At 43.4% G+C, this 12774-nt stretch overlaps 1 protein-coding gene across 3 annotated transcripts in view; it reads right to left on the bottom strand.

Annotated features, from left to right (window-relative positions):
- Positions 1-12774, bottom strand: part of tecpr2 (tectonin beta-propeller repeat containing 2) — a 107336-nt gene that overhangs the window by 32131 nt on the left and 62431 nt on the right. For all 3 annotated transcript variants that reach the window (XM_038777249.1, XM_038777242.1, XM_038777233.1), the window contains exon 16: positions 4163-4396. In XM_038777249.1, the coding sequence (XP_038633177.1) occupies positions 4163-4396 (234 nt within the window). The remainder of the gene's footprint in view (positions 1-4162; positions 4397-12774) is intronic.

Genomic DNA, 12774 nt, shown 5'->3' with positions numbered 1-12774 from the left:
ACATTTACACCAAGCTGATGATGAGTTATTCATGGCAAAATGAAAAAAATGTCCCTGAAACAAGCAATATAAATGAAAATAGCTTCAACTTTGTGTCATTTAAAAAATCCAGTTTTCCTCAGAAAAGGCATGTCCCGGATGCCAGAAATTAAAGATTAGTTAGCTTCATAGTACTGAAAATAAAAATGCTGTACAGTGTACCTTAGCTAATAAAGCAGACTCAATTAAACACGTTATTTGGATTGTGTAGAAAGCCAAAGCTATATTTCCAATGCAACACATTCTATATATAGGCTTGGCCTGTTGTGTTGGTTTAATTTAGAAGGCATTGATTAAATAGATTGAATTGAATGAACCCTCTTCAATTTATTTAAAATATAAATCCTTGCTATAGTAACAGAACAGCTTCAGTGACAAAATAAAATTACAACACTGATGGACGCTTCATGCTACGAATTCTAAAATAGACATTATCCTGTACAATATTCCAGACGACTTAAATGGAGGCAGTGTCTCCAAAGCTACATACAGCTAAATATTTCAAGGTTAACATTCCAACAGCAGCACAAGTCCTTACGTCTGTCTCTGAAATGTTTTGTCAACTATACAAGTGTGTAGAGTGAATTGGTTAGCAAATACAAAGCAGAGATGTTTAAACAATGTATTTTTTTTTCCTTTTTTCTTTCATTGGATGTTTGAGGGTAAATCAACGTCTGACATAAACAATGTAATTTTACTGACATGAAAAGCAAATCACTTAATTAGCTGGTTTAGCACAGTGGGCTAAACAGCAGGCTTGTAATGCAGAACACGACCAGCAGCACGGATTCAATTCTCGTACCAGCCTCCCCGAAAAGGCGTCAGAATATGGCGGCTAGGGGCTTTTCACAGTAACTTCATTGAAGCCTACGTGTAACAATAAGCGATTATTATTAGTGGCTCTTAGAAGTATTTCATGCTTTCACTGGTGTAGCTGATGTTGATGCACAGTGGTTTCAATGTCAGTCTTGTTTGATGAAGATAAATGCTGATTTTTAAAAAAAAAACATAAACTTTTATATATTATCTTATGGTTTTAGAATATTTCAAAATGGTTCCCAACTGCGAAGAGGGTATTTAAAAAAAATCAATTTCTGTGATTTTCTGTGGAGGGAGGGACTCTAACTTAATTAAACTGAAGAGAGCTGGGCTGCAGGTTTTAGGACATCAAATCGTCTAGGTGTGAAAGGCAGGCTTTTACATGATTAGGGCAGAGTTGTGGTTGTACAGGTAAATAAGTCATGGTTAGAAATTTGCATTAGGAGATAAAGAAGATTTGTTGCATTCGGTTGTTAAATTTCAAACAAAAGTTAAAAGTGGTTTAGAACTGGGAAAGGATCATAGATAAATAAGGCAAAGATATTATTTATTTTATTTGAAATTGGTGACTATTAGAACAAGAGAGTTTTATTTTCTGGGAAAGATAAATTTCAATGGGAAAAGATGAAAGAGAAGAAAAACATTTAAAGAGAGGTTGGGAGCAGTGTTGGGGATGGCCGTATGAGACCTTCTGGAATGTGCTCTATGCTAGCAGACAGCGAGAGCAAGCGAGAGCAGCCTTGTGACATCCTTTCCCTACAGCAATAGTGGGATGCGCCTTGTGGAAATATTACTGGACTTTTTTAATAGATTCAATATCTATAAGGACTGTTGCCTCAGGAGATGTTTATTTTTGAGTATAACAAAGAAATAATGTTTTGGGGGGAATGTTCTGTAAGGCTAATTTTAACTGCGTAGATGTAATTGTGTGTTTATGTTTTCTTTTGTTAGTAAATGTTTTAATTTAATATCTCCACAAGAGTTACTAAAATTTGCAGCTCCTGACTACAGAACACAAACCTCCTCATAGTAAAACACAAATAGAAAATAATTGTGATGCCCTGCCAAGTTTCCCTTTGGGATTTTGTTTGCATGGCACTTACCAGATCATACCACCAAGCGAATAACTGCTTTTGAAGAGCAAACATTTTAGATGAATGAATCAGTTATTCTGGGTACAGCACGATCCCACAAATTTAAATCAAATAAATTTAAATTAAATTAAATGAAAATCGCTTATTGTCACAAGTAGGCTTCAAATGAAGTTACTGTGCAAAGCCCCTAGTCGCCACATTCTGGCGCCAGTTCGGGAAGGCTAGTACAGGAATTGAACCCGCGCTGCTGGCCTTGATCTGCTTTACAAGCCAGCTGTTTAGCCCACTGTGTTAAACCTGCTCCTGGTGGGTAAGTCAGTTTTAAAAGCAATGGTTGAGGGAGGAATTAGTCACTGTTCTCGGAATAGTGCTAGGTAATTGTTTGCATGCACCTCAAACCAAAGTAAGCAGACAAGAGTTTTTATAACTTTTCATCCAAAACATAGTACCTCTGGCAACACTGACACTTAGGCCAATGATGTAAAGATTATTCTGGTTGTAGGAATTCAACCCTCCATTTTCTGACTCAAGTTATGCCATCAACTGAATGAAGTTCCAGCTATGAATAGATCCAAGTATGTACGTGCATACATACACATGCACACACACAAATAAGTATGCATGAAATTCTCTCTCCCTCTCTGTCATGCATTGATCTTACTTTAAGTGAATTCCTGGTCAGTTTATACACGTGTAGTGCTGAGTTTTCCCTTTCCATATTTACGGTAAAGAAATGTTAGAGCCCTTTTAGAATTTGGCTTATTTCTAAGTGCTTATACTAACACTTAACCTAATCAGATTATTGTAACAAAATGACAGACTAGGTCTCACAATTGCTTATGAAAGAGTCAACTTAAATTACAAAGAATGTAAAAAAGCCCTTGGTGTATATTAGACAACCTGCCATTTAGATTTATTTCCACACAAGATTACCGCATCAGCAGTTATCAAAATGTCATATGGCACAGGCTTTGGATATCGCTGGAGCAATCACATGATGACACAGCTGTTAAAATGTTTTGATTTTAAACAACGTCACCATAATCCAAAACACAGGGTCAGATATCACCTACTCTGCATTGCTGTTTTCATTTTCCATTCAAGGTATGTTCTAACATGCAATAAACTCGTGATAGAAGAATGTCCATCGACTCTACCACCTACAATTAAAATAGTCAACATTCCCATGATATCGGCATTATTTTCATGGTTGCTATTTCTATTGATACATTCGAGTATAATGTTGGAGATTATGGATTAATTTATCAATTCAAGGATCACGCCAAATCTCTGCTTGACTGGTTGAAGAGGTAGCATTATGTAAGAGGAGGCCAGGAATAAGCTATGGAACAAAGTCTGTCAAGACTATTTCAGGATTATTTGAGAATGACAGGGTCCTCTCATAAGTATCTCAAACAATAATGAACCAAACTAATGAATTTAAGCTTGTGAAAAACAAGCGCTCCAATTTTGCTTTTTGAACACCATTTTTAATGGTTATACTAAGCTACCCCCAAAGTGGCCCATGTCCATCATAATTAAGTATCTATATTTAAGTTGCATAGCTTGGGGCTAACAATGACTCTTAGCAACATCACTATGAACTAAGGACCTGCCTTCGGGTAGAGCCCTCTCAGATTATGGACCAGCAGCAATTCAACTCACTAATATTTACATAGTCACTATTAACATGGAAGACAGAAATTGTCAAATATATTGACCTGCTTTTCATAGGCAATAACTAATAAAATGTATTTGTTATTACAAGCTGTTTAATTGTAAAGATAATAAACAGCCAAAAATATACAGTGCTATGAAGTATTAGTAAGGTCAAGTTTTTTCCAGATGAAAACAGCCCAACAAAACATGTTTGAGCTTTTCTAATATCCTAGCAAATGTGCAAAATTATAAGTGAGTCTGTTTTTGATCCGTTATAAACAGAATGCGGTCCCATGTTAAAGATGTTATAATTTGGGCCCCAAGTGATCATGAGTTCAATGTAGCCAAACAGATCTCAGCTCTTTGTCAGAACTTGCAGAGTTGCATTTTTAAAATTCCAATGTAGTGAGTGCGTAGGCTGGGGAAAAGAAGAGCAGACATGTTTGGACATAAACTGAATGCAAGAGGACCCCTTATGTGATGCAACTGCTCAACAAATAAAGGAAAAACCTTGCTGTAACAAAACGATGTTTTAAAAAAAATAACCTTACCCAACTGTGTAAGATCCAGTCTGGTCCAGTGCATACCACTTGGGCAGTTTTCTGACAATGTCCTTATATGTATTTTGCCCTTCAAGTCCAGGCCCCATACCGCATCGTGGTTGGCAGAAATCTGTACCATCTCAATGTCTGGAGGTAATTGTATAGTAGAGGGCCGAAACTCAGGATTCAGATCGTTGATGCAAAAGAGATCCTTGTTGCTTTGACCAAGCCACAGAAAACTTCCTGCAGAAGAAATTATAAACAAGAAAATAATTTTTGTTAATACAGCCCCATGATCCAATTATCCAATGAGCTCAGTTGCAGACAAAAAGCAACATGGAGATTTCCATAAATTAGAGAGACACTTGTAACATGAAAGGATCAATCAGGGAAAACAGTAAAAGAATCTGTCATTTACTAATCTGTGCAATGCAAATCAATCATTTTGAAATAAATAAAACTTTTGAGCTATTGTTCTGATTTTGTTTATTTTAGAATTTAATCATTTTGAAGATAAAAAGCTTTTACAGCAGGTTAATAATTCCCATCACACCCACACATTTTACAGCATTGTAAGAGAATGGAGCCAGAGTTAATTGCAAGGAAAGAGGTTTCAAAAGTATAGAAACAGGAATAGGTCAATCAGCCCCTGGAGTCTATTCCACCATACCATTAGATCATGTGTTACAGACACCTGGTCAGCCCTCAACAACGATGAAGATACTGAACCAGACACGTAACTTTTGTTAAAGTTCTAAGACTGTGCATAAAGATCAATCCGCTCCAGGGCTTGTCTTTTTTAATGAACAAAACTTTATTGAAACAAAAGAAAATAATATTTAAACTTTTACTTCACAGTTCTAACATGTCAGTTTCCATTAAACACCACTCTAACTAACACAGCTCTCTTTCCACATATACAGACAAGGAAAGATGATTCTTGTATTTACGAAGCAATTTTCTCCCAAACATTATGATCTGCAGGGGGTGAGAGACACAATGTTACCATGGCGCACATACCCGTGCACAACCAGGTACCATGGGCTACATGGTGGCCCGGTTGCTACCGCACGCCCCAGCCACGCATAACTTCCCCAGCCCCACCCTGTCGGTGCCCCCGCTCTTGGCGCCCGTCCCTGCTGCCAGAGCCAGCGTTTGATGGCACTGCCCTCACTAGGGACTACCATTGGTGTGGCCCTGGGTGGTCCCCTGGTGGGTGTCGCCGGTTGGGTGGGGTGGCCGGGGTGGGGTTCGGCACCCACCCATACGACCGTTAACCCTGCCTTCACCCAGCGCATGGGACCATAATGGTGTCCGTTGCGCGAGCCCCTCCGTCATGTTGGGGGCACCCCGACTGCTCGGCCTGTCCCCCCCCCCCCTCTTCCCGCAGAAAGCACGGCCGGTGTCCGTTACGGGAGCCCGCAGTCCCCCCACGCCAACCCGTACCTCTTCCCGGAGACGCCTCAGCCAGCACGTCAGTGGTTAAAACCACACCATCAGGACTTCGGCCTATCCAGGCTGCAGAATTGCTCCGGCTCTGGAGAATCGGTCATCGGGGCACCTGATGCGATTTTTCGGGCCTCGTGGCAGGTGCCACAATTCCGTCTAGTTGGGGGGTCCGGAGAATCGGCATCAATGTCGATTTTGGTGTCGGAGCCGATTCTCCGGCCGATCGCATTTTGCAATTTTGGCTGGAGTTGCGGAGAATCCAGCCCCAGAGCTATGCCATTCATATACAACTACTTTCCATTGAATGACAAATGGGTTATCAGACTCTGTAATAGTATAATGTCTGGTCATGCAGGAATATCCTGAAAGACAATGGAATTCAGGTGAATCACCTTATGCATTCCCTAACGAGTTTCAGTTTGAATGGGACCATGGGCGCGATTCTCCGCTCCCCATGCCAGGTGGGAGAATCGCGGGAGGGCCGGGCGACTCACGACACGCCGCCCTGGCACCCCGCGCGATTCTCCCACCCCCCCCGCTCGGATGAATCGCCGCTCGCCGTTTTTCACGGTGACCGGTGATTCTCCAGCCCGGATAGGCCGAGCGGCCTGACGTTCCTGACCGATTCACGATGACGGGAACCACACCTGGTCGCTGCCGTCGTGAACATGGCGCCAAAGTTCCGTTTGAAGCTTGTGGGGGGTGGAGAGGGGAGTGAGCACCACGGCTGTGCTCGGGAGGGGACTGGCCCGCGATCGGTGCCCACCGATCGTCAGGCAGGCATCTCCAAGAGACACATGCTTTCCCCTCCGCTGCCCCGCAAGATCAAGCCGCCTCGTCTTGCGGGGCAGCGCAGGGGAAGACGGCAACCATGCATGCGCGGGTTGGAGCCGTCAGCCGTCGTGACGTCAGCCGCGCATGCGCGGGTTGGAGCCGGCAACCTGCGCATGAGCGGCTGACGCCCAACCTGCGCATGAGCGGCTGACGTCACTTAGGCGCCACCGTCGCATCAGCCGGCGGCCGAGATTTACGGAGTGTCGCTCCTAGCCCCCTGTGGGGGGGGGGGGGGGGGGGGGGGGGGGGGTGTAAATAATGTACAAGGAACGGCCTTCCCGATGCCGCGCGGGAGTGGAGAATTCCACCCCATGTTTCTCAACCAGATGTGGGCATATCCCTTTGAATCCAGGCGAACAGTATTTTCCTTCAGTCTATTTAACCCTTAAATTGCCTGCTGCATTTTGGACCCCCTTTTCTGGACTCAAGTTTCTAATATCGCCCCCCCATCTTGACACAAGGCTGATTTGTACTTCAATTCCATTTACTCCAGTGGTATTGGCATCATAAAGCTTTGAAGAAATAATACAGGCACTGACATGCATTGAATTTTTCATTTGTATTCATGCTCCAGCAGACCTTGATCAACAAGGGACTGCTAATTTAGAATTTGAATTTATGCATTCAAACAACCATTTCTATATTGTGTCTGAAAGGGGGTTCCATGGCCAAGAGAACATTATCCAGTTTTGGATTGACAATGATTGATGTAGGTACAACATAATCGCTTTCTATAGCAAACACCATCTGAAATGCTTACAAATCTCAGATGAAATCAAGAGATTTTTTGGGGGGAAATGTAAAAATATTTGACGTAAGCAATTTTAACACCAGCTTTAAAATTAGTTTTTAGAAGCAATAAATTATGGATTGGGATGTTTTGAAGTTACTAAATTTGTATCTGAGGATTACTTGGCGAATTTAATTTACCTGGGACTGTTCAGAAAAATTAAGGCTCGTGGTAAACTACCTTGCTGATTCTAGAACTGGGTTGGCAGTGCTAAGCAGCCATCAGTGGTTCTGAATAGAAAGGACAATCTGGAAAAGGTTTTATTTTATCCATTCATGGGATCTGGATATCACTAGCAAAGCTAGCATTCATTACCCTTGACATTGTTTGATGAACGTTTACAGAGATCAATTTTTACATTCCCCGGCACTATTCACAAATGATAGAGATGGGTTCATTATCAAATTTTACTGTGACATATCATTTAGTGGTCAAAATAATTAATGCAAAAAACGTACAAAGGAAATGGATCACACTTTCTAATGGATTGACATCTGAGAGATCGGGAAAAATCCAATCATCAGGTGTCTTTTCTTGAGAGCACTAGAGAATCTGGGAGGGCTTCACCAACCCAACTGATATCAATACGATTAAACAATAAGATTGAAGGAAATAATATAGAAATGGCATGTAGTACCCACCAGTCATGGAAGGTATCCAGTGAACTGGTAGACATTGAATTTTTGCACTCAAAGGTCACACATGCCTATTGGCAAAGGTGGAAAATGAAAAAGGATTTAGATGCGTTTATTGAACATTCACTGAAAGTACCCAGTCAGCAACATGACTAATTAAATGATGGAATATACCAGAGGAATGTAAATTGTAATTTAGAAGCAATTGTTATAAATCATGCAAAAATGTTAGTAAATCCACATGTAGAACATGTGACAGTTTAGACAACTTGGGCGCGATTCTCCGCCCGCCACGCCGGGTGGGAGAATAGAGGGAGAGCCTCCCGACATTTTTCATGCCCTTCCGCTATTCTCCCCCCCCCCCCCACGCCCGACCCACGCCACGAATCGCCGCTTTTTACGGTGAGCGGCGATTCTCTGAGGCCGATGGGCCGGGCCTTCGCGCCCATTTCAACACGGCAGCAAACACACCTGCTTGCTGCCGTCGTGAAACGGGCGCTAGATGCCCGTTTGGGGCATCTGGGGACCCGATTGGCAGGGCAGTACCACGGCCGTGCCAAGGTGGGCATAGGCCCGCGATCGGTGGGCACTGATCGCGGGCCGTGCGTCCATAACGGACGCACTCTTTTCCCTCCGCCGCCCCGCAAGAACAAGCCGCCACGTCTTGCGGGGCAGCTGAGGGAAAAGACGCCAACTGCGCATGCGCGGGTTGGCGTTGTCCAACCTGCGCATACGCGGCTGACGTCATCGGCCGCGTCACCCGGCGTGACGCTTGGCGTGCGGCCTTGACGACCGTCGTCAAGGCTGCGCCGCCGTGATGCACGGGGCCACGCTCCTAGCCCTGCCCGGGGGGGAGAATCGGCCCCGGAAGTGGGCGTGAAGGCTGCTGTGGGTCACGGCCTGTCCCACGGCAGCTTTTACGATTCTCCGCATTTGCGGAGAATCTCGCCCCTTATCTTTAAACGAACAACTCCGCCACCCTCATTACTCCAATATTGTTAACACGCTATTCAATATTAGATCTTGCAAAATCTAAAATCTCCTTTATTCAATTAATACAAAACTGAACAATATTTGGGCAGCATGGTAGCACAAGTGATTAGCACTGTGGCTTCACAGCGCCAGGGTCCCAGGTTCGATTCCCTGTTGGGTCACTATCTGTGCAGAGTCTGCACGTTCTCCCCGTGTCCGCATGGGTTTCCTCCGGGTGCTCCGGTTTCCTCCCACGGTTCAAAGACGTGCAGGTTAGGTGGATTGGCCTTGATAAATTGCCCTTAGTGACCAAAAAAAGGTTAGGAGGGGTTGTGGGGATAGGGTGGAAGTGAGGGCTTAAGTGGGTCGGTGCAGACCCGATGGGCCGAATGGCCTCCTTCTGCACTGTATGTTCTACGTAAATCTATGTAAATATTCGTAGGTTCATAATTACACCGCAGCCTCTCACTCCAGTTCTACTGGTCGCCCAGGCCAGCTGCTCAGGTTAAACCAAATAATTGTTCTGTTTGTCCAAAAAGCGGTCCTTCTTAGTCCAACATCAGTCAGTCGCCACGGTTGTATTTTTCTACCTCCAGCACATGACCTTATTGTGCCCCTATTGCTATGTGTTCTATTGTTCCTATTTCTCACTCATCAATTAAAACTTAATCCGTACCTTCATTATCTCAAGAACTGATTTCTCAAATATGGTCCTGTATCTCCACTCTTCATAAACTTCAATTAATTGGGAACTAATTGGGAACCAAGGTCACTCATGAAGTTCGGAACATCCATCAACACTTATCCTTATCGAAGCCCTCTACATTTTCAACCTCAGCATACTAACTTAAAGATCAAACTCATCTTGGTTTCCAAATCTCTTAAAAGACCTTTCTGCAGCTACCAAATCCTATTGTTTGGACCCACTTCACCTCATCAATCTTCACCAGCCATATATCACAGCATGCAGATTAATTTATTCAATCCACAAGCATTACAGTTATTTTTCTTGTTCTTTAGAAATTTCCACGAACAATGTTACCTTGCAACCCCTTCCCTTCCCTTGAAAGCCGCTGGAAAAAATCTTGAGCATTGTGTCTTATTCCCTTTCCAACCTACTTTAATCCTCCCCTGGTGTTTAATGCATTGATAAAAGGCCCAGAGAAGAGTTCCTAGGATTATGGATAATTAAATCTTCAAGTTAAGGAGGAGGAACTGGATCCAGAAAATGAGACTTTATCACAAGTGAATATTTGGCTAAGAGTTGGTGTGGTCCAGATACTATTTACATATTACAAATTAGGGGCAGCAGGGTAGCATGGTGGTTAGCATAAACGCTTCACAGCTCCAGGGTCCCAGGTTCGATTCCCGGCTGGGTCACTGTCTGTGTGGAGTCTGCACGTCCTCCCCCTGTGTGCGTGGGTTTCCTCCGGGTGCTCCGGTTTCCTCCCACAGTCCAAAGATGTGCGGGTTAGGTGGATTGGCCATGCTAAATTGCCCGTAGTGTCCTAAAAAAAAGTAAGGTTAAAGGGGGGGTTGTTGGGTTACGGGTATAGGGTGGATACGTGGGTTTGAGTAGGGTGATCATGGCTCGGCACAACATTGAGGGCCGAAGGGCCTGTTCTGTGCTGTACTGTTCTATGTTCTAAACAACAAGGATAACACTCAGACCTGGGACATAGCTGCAGAGTTCCTCAGGGCAGTGTCCCAGGCCCAACCATCTTCAGCTATCGCATCAATAATCTTGCTTCCATCATACTGTCATAAGTGGAGACGTTCGTAGATGATGGCACAATGTTCAGGACCTTCCGTGGCCCCTCTGATACTGAAGTAGTCCATGTTCATATGCAATAAGGCCTGGACAATATTCAGGCTTGGGCCGATAAGTTACAAGTAACTTTGTTAGAACTTGCAGACACAAAAGTGGCAGGCATTTCCTAAAAGAGAAAATCTAACCGTTGACTGAAAACTCAACTGGGCTAGTCATATAAATGCTGTGGTAACAAGAGTAGGTCAGAGGCTGGGAATTATGCAGTGATTAGGCTCCCCAAAGCCTGTCCACCGCCCACAAGGCACAGTCAGGAGTGTAATGGAATACTCTCCACTTTCTTGGAAGAGTGCAGCTCCAACACTCAAGAAGCTCAACACCATCCAGGACAAAGCAATTTGCATGGTTGGTACCCCATCCACCACTTTAAACATACTGAAATATTTTAGTAAGCATTGTACTCCCTCCATCACCAACACAGTGGTAGTAGTGCATCTACAAGATGCACTGCAACAACTCCCCAAAGTTCCAGTGCTTCCAAACCCATATAACCTCTACCACAAGGGGAGCAGATGCATGGGAACACCACCATCTACAAGTTCCCCCTCCAAGCCACTCACCATCCTGACTTGGAACTATATAACCATTCCTTCACTGTTGCTGGGTCAAAATCCTGGAACTCCCTCTCCAAAGGCACTGTGCATGTACCTACACCATACAGATTATGGCAGTTTACCGTCACCGTCTCAAGGGCGATTAGGAATGGCCAATATATGTTGGCTTAGCCAGTGATGACCATATCCCATGAATGAATATAAAACAGATGCAAGAGTTGTTTAATATGGCTGTGACTGCAGACTAAGTGTAAAATTTTCAACCGTTAACTTTCAGAAGGAAATGCAAGAAGCCTGTCATCCCCATTAAATATGTAAATAGAACTGCAAAATTACAAACATAATGTTAAATCAACACGTTTAAAGATGAGTGAATAAATATCTGTAAATGAGATTGAAAGATACAGAAACAAGAGCAGATAATTCACATAGGTTGTGGTCAGAGCAATGATTCATGCTGCGTCAGAATTTTTACCTATGTTGAGACTGCATTCTATTTTTTCATGAACGTGCAAGTCAGCAACCTCGAATATAATGCTGTCATGTACAGGAAAGCAAATGGTCAGCAAAGGATATGTGGCTATTAAGACTTCAATAACAATTAGTTTGATTAAATTCAGGCACAGAAGAAATTTTACACAGTAATAGTTTCAACTGTAGTTGGCTATTTTCCTTTGGTGACTGGACATGTCGGACAGAATCTGTGTTGCAGAAAATGATTAAATGATATGTGGGATAAAAAACATGACTAAATCACCGTTTCTTCCCACCCATGTAATTATGTGTATTACAGCTTGCATGTTTTCCAATAAGCTGGTAGGATGTGGTTAATTAACTTTCTGATACATCCATGGGCCTTGTTTGTGCTCTCGCTCTGCCTCCTTTATGGCTCCAACCAATCTGGTGGTACAGTGGTAGCTTCCGTACCTCCAGAAGGATCTGGATTTGTTCTCACTCTGGGACTTGATAGCCAAAAAAGGTAGGCTCATAATGTGGCCAAACGGGTTTATTATCAACCTGCAAATGTTTCTAAGCCTATGGCAGGTGGTAAAAGCAAGAGGGTCGGTTGCGGGTCAGTCAGAACCTGCAGGAGGCAACACCAATCCACTGCAGTAACTTTCCAAGCATAAATGTAGACCAATGTACGGAGGTCCTTGATTGCCAATGCCCTATTAGTACATGGTACTTAGAGAGACAGAGAGAGATGTGGCTCCAACCCAGCTAGCTGCAAGAAAAGTATCTTATCCTTTTCCTAGGCAGGTTTGAAGTTTAATTTCATCTGACCTCCTAATTTTCTTCAAATTTGGTTCAATATTTATTTTGTTTATTGCCTTTCTAATCCTGCTCGATTTCCCAACTGAGAAAGGTCTTTGTATGTCATCTAGGCTTTTGTTCACCCTTTTGTTACTTTGAAAAATCCATGATCGCTTTCCCTAATAGGAGTAACTGCAATAACTGTTGTCCCCCTTGACCCTCACTTTGATCTCTGCTGCCGACGCACCACTTACTTACACTTCAGGGTGTTGGGGCTGGGGAGTGAAGCATCCAGTGTCAGAGAA

Source organism: Scyliorhinus canicula, chromosome 2 (assembly GCF_902713615.1).
Source record: "Scyliorhinus canicula chromosome 2, sScyCan1.1, whole genome shotgun sequence".
Taxonomy (NCBI): domain Eukaryota; kingdom Metazoa; phylum Chordata; class Chondrichthyes; order Carcharhiniformes; family Scyliorhinidae; genus Scyliorhinus; species Scyliorhinus canicula.
The sequence above is the reverse complement of the archived record's forward strand: the minus strand, read 5'-3'. Positions and strand labels throughout refer to the sequence as shown.